Consider the following 22,500-nt stretch of genomic DNA (forward strand, 5'->3'; position numbering starts at 1 on the left):
GACAGTCACAGATGTGTCGTCATGGCAACAGGCAAGTCCAGCATGGTGGTTTAGGTGTGTTTTGATGCCTGTCCTAGTAGTTAGTGTGTTTTCTGATGCAATAAGCTCGTTATTTGGTTACAGTGTAGAGCCGGTGAGGCTATTTAATTGAATATTTATAGCATTTTTGAATATTTATCTTATTTTCAACTGTCCGATTTAAGGTCACAGATCCTCTATAGACACGAATAACTGTTTAAATTCATAACACTAGGCATTACACCGCATGCATACCAGAGGAAAAGCTAATTTAGGGCTTGTTGTTTCCATGAAATAAATCAGAAATGAGTGAAAAATGAGATTGATAAAGCTGCTCTAGTAATGGGTTTATAACAAGGGAAAACACCTTGTTGTTGCATATGTTATTAATGTGTAAGTACATGTAACCTGGAACAGGAACAGACAGAAAGTGATATTAAAAACATTAATAATCTACATTGCTGTCATTATGTGGTTAATATGTAACTACACAATTATTAAAGGCATTATATAAAGTGACAGCCCACAAACCTATTCAAAAATCTATTACTGTTCATAGAAATATAAAAATAATGTAATTGGGCTTCACTCAAATAAAATGAGAAATTATGTAAATTTCTTACGTAAGTTTGACAAAGTAAATTGCATCATCACAACACAAGAGCATTATAATTAGACTTACAACTAAGGGAAGCCTCTCTCTCTACTGACATTATTACAGTGTCGCACGCCCTTCGCCAAACATCAGGAAATGGCAAAGTGACGGAATGTTATATGAGGACAAACAGAATCCGCCTCGTACAGACAGAACCGAGCGGCTAATTAGCATAATGCTTTTTCAAGAAAAAGGGGGAATGAGGCAGAGGAGAGGCTCTTAATGCAGTAATTTGGAGGAGGGAAAAAAACCCCTCCAGGCTGGGCTCATGAAAATAAGTAGGTAGGCCGGTCATCAGCATAACAAAACCCAGCGCTGGGCTTCAGCCTCGAACCCAGAGCTTTCCCGAGCCAACGAGGCGTCATGATGATTGCAGCCTCTTTTCTCTGTGAATTGAGCTCCGATTTAGTCGTGATCTGCCGTCCGAAACTAATCGTGACTGGTAAGCAGCCGCTCCAGGGCACGGGGGCTGTATTTTTGTTTTGGGATTCAATGCTGCTTTTGAATAATGAGATTAATAACGGCATAATAGGCATAAAGTTCAAACAGTTTACCATCAGAGGGCTTTTTTTTATTTTATTTTGCTACATTTTTGTAATAATGCATATATAATATTGTAATTACGTTAATAATAAATACATTTTTATAAAGTTAAATTATTGTTATTTTACTGAAATATTTTACATGAAAATACAGTATAATTGATATGAGAAGGCCTTTTTGAAGACAGTAAAAATTGTTTATTGTAACTATTGTGATACCATCCTCTTTTCTCTGTGAATTGTACTCTGATTTGATTGTGATCTGCCATCTGATATGAATCATGACTCATTAGCAGCCGCTCCTGGCCATGAGGACTGTTTATTGTGTGATTCATTGCCAGTTTTGAATAATAGACTAATAAAAAATAAACAATAAAGACTAATAACAAGTAGGTTACCCTTAGACATCTTTCACTGAGCAGTTCAGAGATTCACACATTCTCCATAGTTACATAGCTGCTTCATCATTCTGGACATGTCTTATATTTCTTTATGATTTACAGCATCCTACTAATGATTTGAAATCCATTAAGCACTGCAGCGTCACAGTCCAATCATTTTATATGTGCGCAGTGGTTTTATTACTTAATTGAACAGTGATTGGAAGCTATTGAATGCTGGTTTAGTGCTTCTTTGTTTGGTTTGTAATCCACACCGAGCATTGATTATTTAGATTCTGCTCTTTCCACACCTTCATAAAAGTATGAGAATTTATATTAAATGCTCATAGGATAAACTGCAGGTCACTCACAGCAACCAGAGGCATTCACACAAATCTTTCAATTTACACACACACACACACACACACACACACACACACACACACACACACACACACATAAACACATACCGTCTGTTCCAATATTTTCTACCTATCCGCCCTCAGCCAAGCAGAGCGCTCCATTTTGGGCTCATTTCAGCAACTGATTGTGTCTGTCACATCTGCCCAGCTTTGATCGCCACACTTCAGCAGATCACTGATAAAGGGCCAGAAAAAGGCCGTATGGAAGATACCACTAACCTTTAACTAGGGGTATCTTGGTGCATAAGATACAAGCCATGATTCCACTATCAAATCTATTAAAAAAAAGACATTCAAATGGACATTGGTGCTTTACATGGCCATTAGCATCAGTTTATCACAATTTATCCATGGTAAATAATCTGTAAGCTTTGATAAACAATGGTCACCTGATTACAATGCAGAATATTCATCCCTAGAATGTACTGGTACATGCTGGTTTACTGAGGTAATCATGTAAACGCACCCCCAAAGACCCTTGGATCATTAAATGAAACACAAGGGTACAGAATCCCAGCATATTTGTAAAATCCCCAAATAAATAAATAAATAAATATTCCCATTATATTCCCTTGAATGACAATATAGTACAGGTGACTTTTCAAAAGGTGCTACAAATAAAAGCATAGCCATGTAAGTAAATGTGCAACACTACACACTGTACACACTCCAGCTGTTATATCTTGCTCTTAAAGATTGGGTATCTCAAAAATTCCAGTCTGGCAGATTAAAACTGGGGCACAGAAGCATTTAAGCACATGCTTGTAAACAGCCAGTTGGAATACACTACAAATTCCTGATAGTCCTGATTTTACATTCAGGAGATATCCAAGGATCCACGCTTCAGTGGGCGGAGCATCAAAGGCTTGGCCTGGTCCAGAAGCTGAGGTTCCAATGATAATAAGATGATGTACAGATGTTTTATATGGTACAGAGAGTATTTGAAACGCTTAGGTGTTCTGTGAGGTTTATGTTTAATGAAGCAGTTATTATTTGCTGAAGAACTCGATTTTCATGGCACTTTGTACAAACGCCATAATCCCAGAGGGGCTGGAGTTGGGGTCTAGCCCTAATGAGCCCCACTGTGGGGAGGAAAAAATGTGTCTGAAAAAATTCTAATGCCATGAGGAAGGACCTCTAAGAGAAACCAACAGACACAAAAGAAAGTCTCTACAAGAGCTTCAGGAAAAAACACTGGGAGGAAGACATCAACATGAAGAGGATCCACAGAGTGGAACCAATACTCAGGAAAAAAGCTGAGCTACTGAGAGAGACTGAAACTCTGTCCTGGAAAACACTGGGAAGTTTAGAAGAAAGTAAATATGTTTAAAAGTGATATATGAAGTAAATGCCAAAATAAGTATTCATTTCTATATCTACTTGAAAATATTGATAGCTAAGAGAAACATCTGGAGAAAGTCATTGTGAAGGACACAGAGTTCAGGCAGGATCTGTTGAGCAGGATCTCTATAGAAGGATTTGTAAAACAGGTGCTGAATTACACTTACATCCCACTTCAGTTGGACACACACCAACACACAGAAAGTTTGAAAAGTAATAGAGAACAATATTGGATTTTCTCTCCTCCACTCAACAGCCATAAATAGAAACAGCACACGTTGCCAAGATTGAGCATTGAGAACTTTGGGGCTGGTCTGGTTCCAGGAGAGGAGACATGGCTCCTGTTTTTGTCCCAGATGGTTGCAATGAAGCAGCAATTGAGTACAATGTATTTTTTTATTATTATTATCTAGCAGGCACCTGCTTATTCAGCATTTTGATGAAATTACTGGTTTCTGTTAAAAGTTCTCTAAACTTTAGACCCAGAAAATATTAATTGTTCCATTGTAATTATGACTGAGGGTTATTTCTAGATTTCTGAGCCTCCATCCAGTAGTGGCACTGTGACACTGAATCTCCTCCAGTGTTCTGGTATGTGAAGAAGAATTAAAGAAACAGTGCTGTAACCTGTGATGGTAGAACATTACACAGGAGAAGGTCCGGCAGCTTCTAATGGAGATTAAGTGTATGATTATGGATAGACTTCAGGGTAGGGTTAAGATGCTGGGTATGAACCATGTTCGATGTTTTTCCATTACTTCATACCTACACTACTCTGCTTGGATTATTTGATTTTTCATTAAGTATATTTGTGAAGTGAGTGTTTCTGTAGTTGTTGGGTGAGCTGAGTAGGTACTAAACTGTGATGTGTACTCAACAGAATGCAGACAACCAGCACAAACATCACATTTGTTTTTATCCGACTCACAACGATCTTTTGAATAGGTACAATCTCTCCCCATATTTGTTGCTGAGGAACGACTTCAGCGAGAGCTGGATGGTGCAACAATAAAACTACACAGACCAGTGTGAACCAAACAGCAACCACAACAACCCATGAATAAACAATGCTCGAGCTGTGGTAGTGGAAAACAGATCAGCTTTAAATGTTAATGAGGTATAGTTCTAACATTAAGGCATGGGTGGGGGTGCTCCACCCCCAGACACAGGGGAGTTCTCAAACTCTCTGGCAAGGGCATAGTTCAGCGTGGAGGAGCAGGGTGGCTTTGCCCTTAAGCGAGAAGTGCTTTGCACCATGCAGAACCCAAATACACAACCTTGGAATACTCTGATCAACCCCCCAGCGGTGGTATGTGAAACAAATTTGCTCAGTCGGTAGAGCATCAGTTCTTACACCACCTCTGGTCTTCTGATGGTGGTCTCTCAAGAGTCCTGGCTCCCTCAGGGTGCACCACACTTCCTCAGTTAAGGGCAAAGCCGACCTGTTCCTCCATTCAGGTTCCACACGACTGCCCTGGTCTTCCATGGTGCAGTTTCCCTTGCCAGAGTTGTCTAGAGTTACGGGGTTCTTCAGGGTCCAGGGGGGCTGGATCTGTTTTAGTGAAGGCAGAGCAATGCGTCCCCTGTGATGAAATCTGGACATCTGAAAGTTAAAAGCTGCACTAGAATATAATTTCTGCCTCACATCTGTTGCCCAGTAAAACGACGGTATATGAGCCAGCTGAGCCCTAGTGCCGAGCTCAAATGGACTTTGTGGATGGTGTTTGCATTAGCGTTAGCATTAGAATTACATCAGGGCTAGACCCCAGATTGATCGGGCTGGGTCTCCTGTCTGTTAGCAGCACTTTCACAGGCTTTTAGAAGGAGAGATGTCAAGAACAGGACTATAAATGAAATAGCGCTGGATGTAAACAGGCCGATGAGAGTGTGTCCAAGCCAGATGGAGACTCTTCTAATGGCGCTAATTTTACAGCGCAGTTACGTGACTCGAATGACATCAGATTTGACTCGCCAGCTGGTGTTAGATAGCTCTTACATTTTCCATCTACCCCCCCCCCCTCTCTCTCTCTCTCTCTCTCTCTCTTTTCCCCCTTAATTGCTTGTCTTCCACACTGGGTTGTGGGAGCTAAAGCTGATTGTGAGACACTAGACAATGCAGAATTTCTCAAACTCCTCATCTCCTGTCTTCTTCCTCAGCCCCATTTCCCACTGATCCTCTTCCCTATTGCCTCCCTAATTTATTGTAGTTATACTATTATTGATGTTTTGTTAATGTGTAATTACATAGTAATTGGGGACCAATTAAAATAGGATGGCACATTGTATAAAGCAATGACAACACCATATCGGAACATCTAAAAAACTTGCATTTATTTACCCCCCCCTCCTCATTTCTGGTGTTAGGATTCCCCTCCAATCTTTCCTCTGCTCTCTCTCTCTCTGTCTCTCACTATTTCTCTCCCCTTTTGCTTTCTCACTCTCTCTCTCTCTCTCTCTCTCTCACACACACACACAATCGCTTGTCATTCACACTAGGTAATCTAGCTAAAACTAATTGTGTACACCAGTGGCGGCTGCTGCTCTTTGAAAGAGAGGAAGCTCATTGTCGGCTTACATCATAAAATTTGTCAGTTTATTTATAGATAAATTCTGCCCTCTGTTCCTTTTCAAGAGAATGGCCTGTGATCCTGTTGTACCAAGTAGGCGTCTTTTCCAGGGACTCCACCAGTGTCCTCTCAATGACCAGCAGAGCTAGGCTGCTTAGACGGCCAAATACCAAGAAGTGAGCTGCAGTTTGTTTTTCGACTTCACTCGCAAAATCCACAAAGGGACTGAAGCTCCCAGTGATTAAGTGACAGTGTAGATCTCAAAATAGCTGTCAATCAAAATGGGATTCAGCTTTTTGACTGATCCTCCAATCATCTTGCAGTACCTCTGCGTTCAGACCTGCCCACAGTTCCATTCACCCTCAGAGACAATCAGCGTCTGGGGGCCACAATACTGTGGCATTGAGCAAATGACCAGCGAGTTTTGAAGCAATGAGAAAAACATTCCACACAGTCCCATTGAAGTATGCTCACCTTCTACGGGCAAATGCACTGACGATATGGGAATATATGAGAAATTAACAGAATCAAGTCAATCGATTTGTGATAAGTAGTTGATTCTGAACGAACTCTCCGTCTAGATGAAGGTGTTCTAACGCATTTGTCGTCAGTGAAATGTTAACACAACTCTACATATTTGACCATTTCATTTTGGACATTTTAGGGGTAGCTGAGCTTCCCTTGCAGTCGTAGAGAAATCACCACTGATGTACACACATGTGCTGACTTACTTAGATTCCCTGCTTTTTTCATGCTGTCAAAACCCTAGTTGAATATATCTGAATGCTGAAAAAATGATACAACATTCATAGCCTATGTTTTACAGCCCATGCATTGTTTATGATGTTTGTCTTTCCTTGGATACTGTTGGAAAGATGTGAGTTTGCTCACAAAGTGTCTCATCTACTGTGGAAAAACATTTGCCAACAATATAAATTATCACTCTTCATGCCAGAAGGCAGATGCAGAATAAATGAAGAAAATGAGTCTGGGAAGGTGAAGGGTTCAAATTAGAGCTGAACTGACTTCAGCACAGGGCCATCCTAAATTACACTGATATTGAGAGTGCCACTTGAAGTTGTTGATGCACAATATGAAGCAAATGGTAAGTACTTATTAATAAGTAACTATTAGAAAATAGTTTAATTACCGGGCTGTAAAGTGTAGATATGCGATTTTAAATAAATAATGAGTAAATTAAGAATTAAGTAAATGATTTATTACGTTGTAAAGGGTTGCACTTAGGAGTCTATTCACAGTAGGAGGAATAATGTACATGTATTTATTTATATACCACCCACCACCACCACCATCCCCCACCCACTGGCATGAAAGTCCATAACAGCATCTTTACAAGATAAAAGCTCATTTATTTAAATTTGGGTTAACAAGTCATACATAATTCACGAAGGAAATATCCAAAATACACATGCACACACAGTACGTTTAGTCACTTCCACTGTATCTAAAGTCCTTGGTCACTTTATTAGGAACCTTTTGATTCCTTTCATTGACCACTATTTTTTTTTTTTTTTAAACACAAAGGATGTAGCTGTATTATATGTGTACAGTTATAGTCCCTCTGCTGCTCTATTTTTTCAGTCCCCATTGCCTCATTCATTACTGGTCAGTTCCTCAGCACAGCAGCAGTGATGTCCACATCTTATTGGTTCGGTCTATTCCCAGCACGTGTCATACTACCATGGTAATGTGAGTGTAACAGACACTGTGGGTTTATAAGGATTTCTGCTGAAGGAACCAAAGTAAGTCTAAAACAATGAGGTTCATTTAGAGCAGAAACTGTGCAATTTTTCATGCACATCCAGTCGGGCCGCTTTAATGACTGCAGACATGTCCTGAGTCTGTAATAACTCCCTGCTGCTCTGACAGTTTAAGAGCACAGCACACGGCTCTGCTCCTGGAGATCTGGTCCAGAGCAGTGTTGAACTTGCAGAAAGAGAGGGCTCTGTCCAAAGAGTTCAGCGCTGTCCTAAATTTAACACAGTCATACGCCTTAAAGCCGAAGTTCAGATCGTCCAAGACCTGTTCAGTGTCTGACATTTGCTTCTTTAGATGTTCACTGAAGCTATGAGGCTGATTTATTGTGCCATCCACCATGGTCCCCATGGTTTGGTGGGGAGTTAAAGTCAAGGTGGGAGTCGATGCAAATTGGCTCCCAGTGTGCCCTGCAGTCATCCCTGCTAATGGATTTCATTATTGTTTATTGTTGTTGTTGCTGTGCTGTTTATGATTGTGTGGTTGCTTTGTGTATGAGGATGTTGTGGTAATTCAATGTCCTTGTTCATCTCTTCCCCTGGTCATTCCCCTCTACATCCCTATGCCCTGGCGATTTGACTTATCAACTCTTTACTGCAGTGTTCCAAAACCTAGTAGAGACCATTTCTGCGGTAAAATTGGCTGCAATACATTTTAAATCCCGCAATGCTGCTCCTTCTCCCATTGTTTTGACTGTTTAAGAAGTAGGTCAAAACTTTTAGCTTCCGCCGAGGTGTTTTTGATATTCTTGTGAAGAATCAACATTTTGCGATGGATCGTTAAGCGACGCACATGTTCTATCACAGAGCTGCGTTATCCAAAGGTAATTGTACCGTGGACGTAATTCCATTGTAAGTAATTTCACCCTACATTAGTTCCACTGTTTCCTTTAGTAATAGAAAATGGATGATTCATAACGTGCATCTCTTTCATTCATCCCAACGCCATTGGGAGATGTTTTCCACCATTAGGGAATACACAGGAATGCACCAAGTGACTGGCCAAGGAAAACAGATCAATGTTCAAATCTCTAAGAGGGAACGTGCTCCGGTATCGATTCTCATCTCGGTCTGGTATTATTCACTTTGTGCTCCATCTAATTTCATTAAGTTTCAACTCATTTCCTACAGTACAACAGAGCACACACACCCAGAGAGAGAGAGAGAGAGAGAGAGAGAGAGATGGAGGGGCAGGAAAAGAAAGAAAGATGAGAGAAGAGAGCTGTATATTGTGAGCAATTATAAGTATTTCACATTTGTCTGATTCATGATGTCAGTGTCATTGCTGGTCTGTTTAGACTCTACTTAGTGTCTGTTGAAGTAGATTAGTTTCAACTCTTTTCAATTAACCTCTTACACTCTGTTTCCAACAAAGTGGCCAGGGAGTGGAACTGCAAATAAATGTTTAATAGCAGTCGCCAGGTGTTTTTTTATTGAAGTGACCAATGAGTTCAGGCTCAGTTCTTTAAGTTCTAGTCCTTTGTGATCAACGGGAGGTTCACACTCTGTGAACTTCAGCTGTAATTATGAAGCACTTCAGAGTTTTCCTGACTCACGTGTCGTCAGGCTGTGGACGTTTTCTCTTTTGTTAACTTCAAAACCAGGCCTGCTTTCTTGTCCCCGATTGTCTCCAGGTTCTTTTCTCTGATTTGTTTGTTTGAGCCCGTCGTCTCGCTCTGTGGGATTAGCGTCTTAAATTGGATTGCTCTATTTTTTTTATTATTATTTTCAAGAAAAAAGCTGCCAAGCCTTTAATGGGCAGGAATTATTCATAATAGCTGGAGTGAGGTTTAATAAAGTGTCAGAGTCTCAAACACAAACTTGTTTTGAACACCTGCCAGTTTCCCCTGCTCGTTATTCTCTTCCACCAATGTCACGTCTTCATTTCCTGAGCTGGAGAGGAAAGCAGTGGGCTTAACGGTTTGATTGAGGGGGCTGTTAGCGCATTAAAGACCTCTCGAGGTGTTTTTTTATGACACTATGGTATATGGTGCTTACTGTAAATGTCCATAAATTGGTGGAGGGCTTTATATAGTGAAGGGAAACATTGCTTTAGGCTTTTTGCTCATTGTACAAACATTTATCTCCGCGTGTGCAGACGACACGCTGAATTGCATTCACTTTCCAGCATGTGCTGATGCTAAAATGTCTCCACTGTTAATCACTGCCAGGGTTTTTATGATGTAAACACACCTTCTGCTTGTCCAAACCTTCTAAAGTTATTAATAATAAACTTTGCTGCAGTTCTAGCCTGTTTTTTTCTGCCCTCGGCCCTGGTGCCATGGATGAGGCTGCCCCTATGATGCTGTGATGTATATTTGGTGTATTCAGTTTGCTTTTATAGAAGGATATACTTTAAAAAGGTGATAGTGTTACAAAATGCCATGTTGTGATAAATATCAGTGTAGATTGTGATAACATTTATAGTCATATTGCCCAGCTCTGCTTCATACCCCAGTAACCCACACTTGGCATTGGTCATGGTGACCTGAATGCTCTTCTACAGCCCTTTCAGAGCATTCCATTCGGTTACTTGCTTCTCTATAGAGATTATACAAACAGTGTGTGCGCAATTGAAATTCTTTTTCCATATATCGTACACCGTGGCTCACACTTCTATAAGCTCCACTATTCAGAGCTGGATAACATCTGCTCAAAGCTGTGAGGGTTTTCAGGCGTTTAGGTCTGTTTTTCCTGGATGAATTTCTTATATCCTCCTCTCACTGTGTACTCACTCTCTTACTTTCAGTTTGGGGGAAAAAAAGAAAAGAAAAAGTAAATAAAGGGGAATATTTCACGACACCCAGAGACAGGTTTTCCTCTTTTAAAGTGTGTAAAGTCTTGACTGTTCTCACTTTCTCTTTGTGTGTGTGTGTGTGTGTTTTTGTGTGTTTGTGTGTGTGTGTGTGTGTGTGTGTGTGTGTGTGTGTGTGTGTGTGTGTGTGTGTGTGTGTGTGTGTGTGTACTATTTTCAGGAGAAGCAGAGGTTCCTGACTGATGTTCTTCATGAAGTGATGCTACTGGATGGACTGGCCAGTTCTCATCCGATCTCACAGGAGGTCTTCGAAGCCACTGATATCGACAGAGTCTTTGACTGGATCGCCTACAAAAAGGTAAGTTACTGCACTGTCTTTACCAGATTCAGTGTTGTGCTTCATAAAATTATTTATAATAATGTAATTACAAAGGTTATTACAATTTTGATTAGACCTGGCCCACAGCACGGGCTAAAGGAACACATGAAACGCACTAAGACAGGTTTAGTGGTCTCTACTCCACTGGCCATTGCAGCTGGAACAGGGGCAGCAGCCAGACTCTATCCATATAGTTTCCTTCATTCCCAAAGTGAGGGGGCTAAAGTCTGGAAGCTGCATTGTAAACAAAGCTGTGTATTCCATGGAATTCTGAATAGTGTAGAGAAATTACTGAAGTCTGAAGCAGACGACAGTGTTGGGAACGCTCTGAACTGGTTCTGTAATCTGTAAACAGATGAGTGTTATCAGTATTTGTTCATTAAAACTCATTTTGTCTGAGTGCGAGCACCTGAGGTTGTTCTATATTTCACACACACTCACTCTAAGGAGTTCTGAATTAATCATTCAGGGATTTCTAAATGAAATAATTTTCATTTCGTGTATCGCCCCGCAGACACACAAGAAAAATAGTTCAATTAAAAGAGTGTTTTTTAATGTGGAGGAGTGAAAGAAATGGTTTGAATAAAAGAATAAGGCACCGGCCTCGGGGTGGGGGGGGGGGTGGTAGTGCCACAATAAACAGCTCAGGCTAAATCTTTTTAATCTCTCTCTCTCTCCTTCTGTCTGTCTCTCTCTCTCCTTCTGTCTGTCTCTCTCTCTCTCTCTCTCTCTCTCTCTCTCTCTCTCTCTCTCCCTCTCTCTCTTTCTGTCTTTCTTTCTGTCTGTCTGTCTGTCTGTCTCTCTCTCTCTTTCTTTCTCTCTCTTTCTCTTTCTCTCTCTCTCTGTCTGTCTGTCTCTTTCTCTCTCTCTCTCTCTCTCTCTCTCTCTCTCTCTCTCTCTCTCTCTTTCTCTCTTTCTCTCTCTTTCCCTCTCTCTCTCTCTCTCTCTCTCTCTCTCTCTCTCTCTCTCTCTATCTCTCTCTCAATTCTTAGAAAAAGAAAACAATGGCAGAAGGTCTTTACTCACAGTGTCTATGTAGTGCTAATGTAACATTTAAAGCCCCATAGGCGTGCTAGGAAAAATCAGCTTTATCATAAATACACTGTTGAGGCTAAGTCCTAATGGTCACTGGTTTGTTGCTGGAAGTGTATTTCCATCCACTATACCTCCACTGGTCAGATATGGTCCGAAGAAGACTTTTTTTTTTTGCAGTTTGTTTTGCTGTTATATCTGGCTCTCTTATTTCCTGAGGGGCTGTGGGTTTCAGGACAGTGATAGCGAGACACTTTGGCTTCTCTCTCTCTCTTGCGCTCTCTCTCTCTTGCTCTCCTCTCTCTCTCTCTCTCTCTCTCTTGCACTCTCTCTCTCTCTCTCTCTCTCATTCTCTCTCTCTCTCTCTCTCTCTCTCTCTCTCTCTCTCTCTCTCTCTCTCTCTCTCTCTCTCTCTCTCTCTCTCTCTCCCCCTCTGCATGAGATGAGCACAACCACAACCACACAGCCCTAACAGAACAGAGAACTGTGTTCTGATACAACCTGATAATGTTTCACTCACTTTTAGACCCAAGTAACCACAGGTTTCAGAAGACAGTCATTTTCAAAGAGACTCAGAGTACAGAGGAAAATCTCACAGAACTCAGGGGGAACTCTGGAAGGCTTGAACAAGAGATGGAAGGAAAGGAGGGTGCATCCTACCCACCCAGAGAGCGAGGCCAATTGTGCTTTCCCGGATGGCTGAGGCATTGCCACGAATCAAATTCACAATTTCCTGATGATAAGGCCGACGCTTAGACCGCCGCACCACTCAGGAGCTCGAAAAAAATGAATCCTTAAAGACTCTTGACATCTAGAAGAACGGGGCTAAATTAAATTATATTTAATTCATGCTTTTGACTTTAATAAAGTGTGTTCTGCATGGGGAGGTCGGGCTCACACTCGGAACCTGCAGATGTAATGGAGAATGAAGGAGTGCAAACTGAGTCTCGGTGTAAGGGCTTTATGGGGAAGTGCAGAGCTCTGTTCACTGTGTGCATTAAAGGTTGATGAGTGTGAGCTGGAGCTGACTGTGTGAGTCCTGTGTGTCTGACTGTGTTATAAATGACAGGCAGTTTATGAATATTATATAAGACACACTTTCTTATATTAACTGGGTTTTTTCTGTTGTTGTTGCTGCTACTTTTTGCATTATGGGCTTTAATGTATCATACATACAGCTCCACATTCTTCATTTCAAAAACTCATTTCCAACATTGATACATATGCCCAGACCTCCCGAGAGGTGCAAGGGTCTAAGCGTTGGCACTGCCATGAACAGATCATCAGTCCCTGCTGATGCCTCAGCCGTCTGATGCCAGGGGTCCAGGAGTGGATGACTGGCCTCGCTCGGTCTGGTGGGTGGAGTGGCCTCCCTCTCCTGGAGTAGGAGATTTGTGGAGCGTTCCCCTGGTGTTTTGTTAATGGCTGTTTGAATCAGTGGAAGCATGCCCTAGTCATATACAGATATAAGTATAAATGTATATGTTTAGGTTTGGTGATGTATACCATGTACTGTGGAGACTTTTATTACATAAGTGGTATAAGCATGTGTTATTTATTTATTTATTTATTTATTTATTTACAGGGAGCAGCTCTGATCCGAATGCTGGCCAATGTTATGGGACAAGCTGTGTTCCAGAGAGGACTCAATGTAAGTAAACTGCATTTTCATCAGTGAGCCTGAGTTCCGTCTTTGTATTGTATTCTATTCATTCATTCATTCATTATCTGTAACCCTTATCCAATTCAGGGTCGCGGTGGGTCCAGAGCCTACCTGGAATCATTGGGGAATACACCCTGGAGGGGGCGCCAGTCCTTCACAGGGCAACACACACACACACACACACACACACATTCACTCACACATTCACACCTACGGACACTTTTGAGTCGCCAATCCACCTACCAACGTGTGTTTTTGGACTGTGGGAGGAAACCGGAGCACCCGGAGGAAACCCACGCAGACACAGGGAGAACACACCAACTCCTCACAGACAGTCACCCGGAGCGGGAATCGAACCCTGTGTGACTGCGACACTACCTGCTGCACCACCGTGCCGCCCATTGTTTTTTATGTATATCACATTACCCCAGTTCACTTCAGTCCACTGTGGTTCAGATCAGTTTTATAAAATGGATAATTCTGTTTCTAAAGTCTGTTTGGGTTCTAAGCCTTTATAAAATACACTACACACACACACACACACACACACACACACACACCTAGGGCCACATTACAGCATCTGAATTCAGTATTAATGAGCCACTGGATTAAACCCACTGAGTTTTACTCAGTTCTCTACACGCAGTATGATATCAGAACATCAAAACAGTGCTATAGATCACTCTGTTAGGCCATGTCTACTTCCTGCAACTTCTCATTTACAGTCCTTTCACAAAAAGCCTTGAAAACCCATCAACAGACATTGTTTCATGGTGCGGCCACGTTACACATCATTTATATAAACTTTCGCGTTCACGTTGCCCAGCAACAGGGCTCACTGTAAACAGACTACATTGTGTGGCCACAGAATAGTTTATTGTGAATGGTGTTTGTACATAAATACAGTTTATATGAACATTATTGTATTTGAAAATACTTTATATTGGCCACCATTTTATAAAACTATTAGGCCACACAAGGACCAGTGATTTTATCACAGTGAAGCAAGATTTAGAGCTTTATTAAACCCTACACTTTACCGCTGTTTTATTCCTTTAGGTGTTATTCAGTTAAATTCACTATGGTCTCATTTGTACAGTTCAGTTTAGTTCCGTTTCAGGTTCTTTACTATGGAACAATGGAACTGTGCTGCGTGTGAATCACCAAAGAATCTGAGAATAATAACGATAAAAAAATAACAAAACTAATAACACAGACACATACACACAGAGTATGATTTATTTGTTGGCGGTTGTGCTGTTTTGATTTTTACTTTTTGTATTTACCACTAGAAACCTACCATTTTGGAAGTATATATATATATATATATAGTGAAATGTTTGGACACATTCACTCAGGGAGGGTTTCCTTTTGTTTTGGGTCATATTCAACATATTGTGAATGTACTGCACCAGTCAAAATTTCTACTCATTCAATGGTTTTCCTCCAACTGTTCTATACAGTGAATAGCCCTATTTCACCAATGACTAATAAGCAGTGGCAGATGCTGGTCTTTCAAGGAGGGGAAGCTCAATTTCAGCCTACATCATAAAATGTGTCGGTTTATTTATACGTAAATTCTACCCTCGGTTCCTTTTCAAGAAAATGATCTGTGACCCTGTCGTACCAACAATGCATCTTTTCCAGGGACTTGACTAGTGTCCTCTCAATGGCCAGCAGAGCTATGCTGCTTAAACGGCCTTGGCCCATGTGAAGTGTGTCCGCCTGTGAGTGCTTTGTGACGGTGGAGGGGCTCAGCAGCACCCGCTGGAAAGAAACTGCGATAGAAGTCAGAAAGAGTGATAGAAGTCAGTCTCCAAACACAAGCAGCTACACAAAAAAACACCAAAAACAGAAGCTCGATTTGTCGCTAGTCGTTTTTAACAAAGAAAATGCCGCTAAGAGTTTTAAGAAAGTCAGGTTCAACTCAGAACAGAATGAAAATGTAATGCTCCCACGGGTCGCTGATTCGCTCATTTCGCTGTCAATCAAAAAGGGATTCAGCCTCAGACAGATCATCCAATCATCATGCAGAAGCTGAGCGTCCGGGCCAGCCGAGGCCAGCCCACTGCCCCATAGACCCCCAGAGACTGAGCGTCCGATGGGCGGGACAAAGCCCAACATTTATCCAATGACTCGTCTCGTTTAACTGAACTTCGCTGCTTCGCTATTGAACTTGACATGTACACACAACAGTATATATTTGATCACTTATTTGTTTTACATTTTAGGGGAAGCTGAGCTTTCCTTGCAGTCTTAGAGCAGTCACTCTAATTTTGACTGTGTGTGTGTGTGTGTGTGTGTGTGCGCGCACACCTAGACACTGTTTTTCTAAGTGATAATCTGACTGCTGAAGCATGAGATGAGTTAGTCCCCCAACAGCCATTCCTGAAACCACTGATGTGTACGTGGCTAAATGTCCGTCAGATCCTCACAGCAGTGTTCCAGTGTCTGTTCCCAACCATGGAAAACGTTCCTGCTGCAAATGGGGACAAAATACTTTTAAAGGAACACTTAGTGCGATTTGGTATTTTTGCTCCTGGGCTCCCCCTGCTGTTGCAGTCTTGCTTTAAATACCCTTGGATTTAAAAGTAACTTTGGTCCTGTAGTGTATCCTTTATTCCTCCATCAGCTCACACTGGCAGCAGGTGTTTGCAAAAGTTTCTTCTGCTTCCTTTTGCTTAACCTTAAGGACTCTATTTTCTGAAAGGTAAATCGGCATGATCTCATGAATATTTATGAGGAAGCTGTATTTATGAATTATACATTCTGCTTTTTAATCACCACCACGTCGAGCATTTATTTGCAGCATGTTGCCCACCTGCACTTTCTCACTTCTATGAGTTTCTCACCTCCGTGTTTCTGAGGATGCTCTGAGCTGTTTTAACACTACCATCTTCTTTAAATAAGCGTGTGAGCGCGTGTTTTGTGCCGTGGGTTGGAGCTTGTTGTGAAGTCGGTGGAAGAAAGTGTGGTGGCTAACACGCAGCGCTCTCAGCAGCTGTTCAGTTCACAGTCCAGATCCAGTTAATGCCACTCACACATATGCCGCTCTTGTGCCGGGAAGAAAACACAAGCTCCTCGCTGCTTTTACACCCACAGCATGCGCAAGAGCACGTGACCGGGAACTGCTCTGCTTTTCTACATGCACCCAGGCTACACTGACGATCCGAAACATTAGGAGCACCTGCCTCTCAGGGCTGTGATTACCTGCTGCAGTGTTTACACAGAGAAGCTGAAGGAGAAGAGGACACAAGCTCCACAGACAAATCAAACTAACAGGACGATAGCTGTAGGACACACTCACTGACCTCTTTATTAGAGACCACCAGCTTCTCTGAAAACACCCTCAGAATAAAAAGTAGGAAGGAGAAGCCTTCTATCCCAGTGGAAGGAAATGTTGCAGTACACTGCTTCTCTTCTCCGTGGTCTCAACACTGTAAACAGCTTCTAATTATTCCTATAGTGATAGGAGGCACATGAGAGACCACTCTGGGGACGGTTTAGAACTGAGAGAGTGTGACGTCCTCTTTGACAACCTCAGAAAGCTGAACAAAGGGATTTGTGTTGTTCTTTGCCAAACCACATATGTCTGACATTCAGGCGACGAGCTCAGGTGATTAGGACAGAGATCGCTCTCTAAAGCCCAGCTCTCAGGAGCAAGAGCGTCTCTTTGTTCTAGTGTTTGCTCAGATCTAGTGGCTACGGGATGGCCATCTGGTTCAGCCATGAACTGAGAGAGGGAGAGACATAGAGATAGTGATGGAGAGGGAGAAATGGAGAGAAACTGACAGAGAGACAAAAAACCGGGGGGGGGGGGGGGGGGGGGTGAATATGAGTGAATAACCGAGACAGAGAGGGAAATGGAGAGAGATAGAGAGGGAGAGAGGAATGGTAAATCAGACAGAAAGAATTAAGAAAAAGCATTTAGAAGAGTAAAAGAAAGCACCTGAGACATGGATAGAAAGTGGAAAGAGATATAGAGAATACAGAGAGAATGAGTGTGTGTGTGTGGGGTGGGGGGGGGGGTGGAGGGGGGTCACTGCTGCCATGCTTTTGAATTCTCTCCCACTCTCTCCCTGTTAGCACTTCAGCTTCAGTCTAGTGGAGCAGCTGCCAAATCTCATAATGCCTTTGAACGTGGAGGGAACTGATCATTTTGGGAGATGCCATATGGTATTTGAATTCCTCTAAAACCCCTCATACCCCCCTCTTCTGGATATTTCAAGCGATTACCCCTCCACAGGGTCCCATACGCTCTCTCTCTCTCTCGCTCTCTCTCTCCAGCATAAATTTCACTGTACTATAAAAACAACTGACCTTCTCTGAGCCTCTACTGAAGAGCTGTCCAGTGCTGACCTTGAAGCAAATGATGGCTTTGTACATTCGCTGTCCACTTGGTCAGAGACTCTTACGTTGTCCTTCCAATCACTGGCTACTTTTTGAGTGCCGCCCACCTCACAGGTCCATTATATAGAGGCACAATTACAGACCGTAACCCATAGTTTTTCCTGACTTTTATTTATTTATTTTTTTGTCCAGATGATGATACAGTGGGTCATGACTGGCTCAAAACACAGCTAAACATCACTGTGTTGCTTGTCAGAGACAATCTCCCAGTCTCCAGCACTGCTCCACAGCCCAGTGCTGGGGGCTTTATATCCCTCATTGGGTACACGTGACCTTAGACTTATGCCTTGGTATTCCAGAGTATCCCTTTACATGAGCCATCATTCATTCATTCATTCATTCATTCATTCATTGTCTGTAAGCGCTTATCCAGTTCAGGGTCACGGTGGGTCCAGAGCCTACCTGAAATCATTGGGCGCAAGATGGGAATACACCCTGGAGGGGGCGCCAGTCCTTCACAGGGCAACACACACTCACACATTCATGTGCCATCATGTTTTTTATTTCATTTTCTATTCCTTTAGAGGCTATACAAGCTGTGTGTTCATGTCCAGATCACATATTATAAGGAGGTCTTCTAGCATTTAAACATGTGGTGTACCTCTGTGCTGTGCTTTTCTGAAAAGTCCCTTGTTCCAAACAAAGACTTTAATGAAACCACCAAGTTCCATTTTACTACATCATCCTCCTCTACATCACATTGTCCATAAAATGCACACTGTGTAGTTGGAAAGCATAAAAATAGCCACATACACTGTATGAACGAGTCGGATTTCACAGTGAAGTCATACATATTAAAAATAAATAAATAAATAACAAAACTCCCAGGTTTGTAAATACTGTACAAATTATACACAAATATAGCACAACCCAGGGAGAAAAATACAGCTCTACAGCTAACACTAAGCTCAAACAGATTAAAAAAGACACAGTTTTGAGTTGACTAAATGTTACTGCTAACCCCTAACCTTAACCCTATCTTTAAACCTAACTGAAAACCTATCTGTCAGTCATCTCCAGTAAGTTAGAAATGTTGTGTTTGTGCATGTGTAATGGTATCCCAATGCTTCCCAGTTGCAAACTTTATGCTAATTCTGTCAAAGTTGTGACTGTTCAAACTTAGGAACAGTCGATTTTTGAGTCTGGTAACGTTCCCAAGAAAACCACAAATTCTGATGAATCATTCATTCATTCATTCATTATCTGTAAGTGCTTATCCAGTTCAGGGTCGCGGTGGGTCCAGAGCCTACCTGGAATCATTGGGCGCAAGGCGGGGACACACCCTGGAGGGGGCACCAGTCCTCCACAGAGCGACACACACTTACACTCACACCTATGGACACTTTTGAATCACCAATCCACCTACCAACGTGTGTTTTTTGGACCATGGGAGGAAACCGGAGCACCCGGAGGAAACCCACTCCTCACCGACAGTCACCCGGAGTGGGACTCAAACCCACAACCTCCAGGTCCCTGGAGCTGTGTGACTGTGACACTACCTGCTGCACCACCGTGCCGCCCTCTGATTAATCAGAATGTTTACGTTTAGATGTGATACCAGGTTGGTATGAATACAATGTCGGTGGCTCTCAAATGCACACTTGGCTACTTCATGAATGGCACATTGTTGCTGTAACACTCTTTACACTTCCACCCTTTGTTCAGTGTGTTACTTCACATTCTAACAGTCCCATTCCACCACCAAAAAGGAAGCAACAGAGTCCAAATAACCTCCAGAGCTTTACACATGCTCAGAGACTGCCCAGATTCATTAGCATAGATTAAACAGGGGGGAAAAAAAGCCACACTGAAGTAAAATGCTTTGGCCAACTTCCTGTTTTTCCTCCTCATTTGTGCACAACTGGACCAAGGGGAATTTCTCAAATCCAGTCGGATTATAGCGGAGGCTCAATGATCCACAAATAGCAGCTGAAACCAGACAGTAGACAAACCCCTGAGTTTAGCTGTCCCAGCTTGGGATTGCTGAAGGTAATGAGTCCGTTCGGCAGAAGCAGGTGTTAAGTTTGAATGAAGTGTTTCTCAGTGTTATTGTTGTTGTTGCTGTGGACGCCAGGGTAATCACTATGGCACTATTAGGCAAATGCACCTTTGTAACAAAGTCCAACCTCCATGTTCTACATTTGCTGTCAATTTTGGGAATGATGCTGTAGCTGGATGAGGTCCTCAATGGTCTTATCCTCAGTGGAGTTTTCTAATTAGAAACACTCCCATTGTAGTTCTACTTTGCTGCTGCTGTAAAACTTACAAATAACTAGAGAAAATAACAGAACGAACTACCTCTATCTATTTTTACACTTCTATTGTTACACTTATATAGCGCCTTTCTAGATACCCAAGGACGCTTTACAATCCACACTGTTCAGAACGTTCAGAACACTCAATCCACACACCGGCGAGAAGTGGCAGCCAAATGCACACAGCGTACTGTCGACCAGGAACGACCGTCCACCTGGTGGACTGCATCGGGCACTAGGATTTCACCCAGGACAGAGTGGCAATCCATATCTGGGCACACACACATACACACCAGGACAGTTATTAGACAGAAGCCAATTCACCTACGCTCCATGTTTTTGGACTCTGGGAGGAAACCGGAGCCCCCAGAGGAAACCCATGCAGACACAGGGAGAACATGGAAACTCCATGGAAACTTGAACCCAAGATCCCAGCAGTGAGAGGCGAATGTGCTAACCACTAAGCCACCGTGCCGCCCCTCTAAATATGCTCCGAAAATCTCACCAATCACCTGTTTGCTTCTACACACAATGTCTATTCTCCCAGCTCCACTGACCATGTAAGAGCACTGTCTACAATTACAAACTGTAGTCCAGCTGATGTCATTTGCCCCTTACTCCCTGTTCTTCAATGGTCAGGACACCCACAGGGCCACCGCAGAGTAGGTATGAGTTGAGGGGTGGTCTGTTAGTTTGTGTTGTGCTTGTTTGACTGGCTCATACACACAAGCAGGACATGTGAGGACAAAACACCACTGTTACAACAGCACAAGTAAACCAAGACACAGAACAGGGAGCACCTACGAGCTCTGTCACATGACCAGCAATAGGCTAGAGAAGCGCAAGCATCTGAGGGAAGGAAACAAAGACAGAAACATGGATCCCAAAGATACACAACAAAAGAACGAGGGCTGAATAAACACAAAGACAAGGCAAAAGGCCAGAGCAGATGCTTGTACTGCTTCCCCTTCTAACATTTATTAATAATAAACGTTTGCGGACAGGAGAAGGCAGTTGATCCAGTTTGGAAAGTGGAATGTTTGCTTGTTGTTTATGCAGTGCGGTCTGTGGGATTAAAGGTCACTGGTATTCAGTGTATTTTCATCACTGATGTTTACACACAGAGATTCTTGACCCATTGTGGACGTAGACCCTAAATTGTGTACACACAACTTGTACAATCTCCATATAAAAGCACTGCCTATGGTAACGGGATGCTCTGGAGCAGAAACCTGAGCTTTAAGTCAACAAACCCGATGTCAAGCATGGGCTAATGGGTTGTAAAGCTCCCAGGCAGTGGGCTGTGGGAGCGGTGCTGAAAGCAAAGAGGCAAAGAGGGACAAACTACTCATAAATACCCTTCATTTCAGAAGGAGTGCTGGATAAACGTGTGAATCCTTGTTGTGTTTGATCCTAGCTGTGGGAGAAGTGACTCCTCTTTCATTTATATATATATTTCTTCTCCGTGCTCCAGACTCACCCCATGAAAAGCTCCCCTCCATGAAAAGCCATTTTTCATCTGTTTTCAAAACCTTTTTGAGTGACAGTGGAGCTATGAGACATGAGGCTTGTCAAAAATTCTAATACAGCTTATGTAACTGTGGTCACATAGTGCACTGAGACCACATTTAGACGTTTACACCAGCCACATTCGGCAGACAGCTAAAGGCTCACTCTTCCTATCAATCCTGCATTTAGAATGTTTTATTACTGCATTATTAAGGTGTTATAGGGCATACGTAAGACTGCGAAATGACAAGCGCCCGTATAGCTCGTTATGTGTGGTTATAATTATGTGCATGACACTTTAGGAGACAAGGCCACAAAATCATTTGATAAGAACTTGAACTGTCTGCTGTGTTCTTATGTACACACTTTAAAAGGGAACTATGGAACCAGATGTTTGACTTTCTGAAGTGTCATGGCTGTAAATGTAAAAGCAGATACGCCAGACGTTATAAGACACTGTGTACTCCAGATAACCTTATTACCGTCTGAAGCTCTGTTAGAGTCGAACATGATGCATGATGATGGGTGTTTAAGAGGGAAATTAATGCTCCCTTCAGACTTTTCCTGAGTTTCCACAGCTGTCAGAATTGTGGAAATTACAAAAATATAGACATCAAACCATCAGCAGCAATAAAAAAAAAATAATAAAAACCCAGCAGAAAGAATTCTAAAGATATTAAATAGAAACCCTCAGCGGATCCGAAGCAGTCTGAAAAATTAAGAGAAATGTATGATTTTAATACCTTCGAGTTCAGCCGTCCAACCACTGTACTTACACACTCCTGACATTCTCTCTC

At 42.3% G+C, this 22,500-nt stretch overlaps 1 protein-coding gene across 1 annotated transcript in view; it reads left to right on the plus strand.

Annotated features, from left to right (window-relative positions):
* LOC136694709 (thyrotropin-releasing hormone-degrading ectoenzyme-like) overlaps positions 1 to 22,500 on the plus strand; it is a 268,426-nt gene that overhangs the window by 141,094 nt on the left and 104,832 nt on the right. Inside the window, exons 7-8 of the mRNA XM_066668480.1 lie at positions 10,676 to 10,813; positions 13,452 to 13,517. Coding sequence (XP_066524577.1) covers positions 10,676 to 10,813; positions 13,452 to 13,517 — 204 coding nt within the window. The remainder of the gene's footprint in view (positions 1 to 10,675; positions 10,814 to 13,451; positions 13,518 to 22,500) is intronic.

Source organism: Hoplias malabaricus, chromosome 4 (genome assembly GCF_029633855.1).
Source record: "Hoplias malabaricus isolate fHopMal1 chromosome 4, fHopMal1.hap1, whole genome shotgun sequence".
NCBI lineage: Eukaryota > Metazoa > Chordata > Actinopteri > Characiformes > Erythrinidae > Hoplias > Hoplias malabaricus.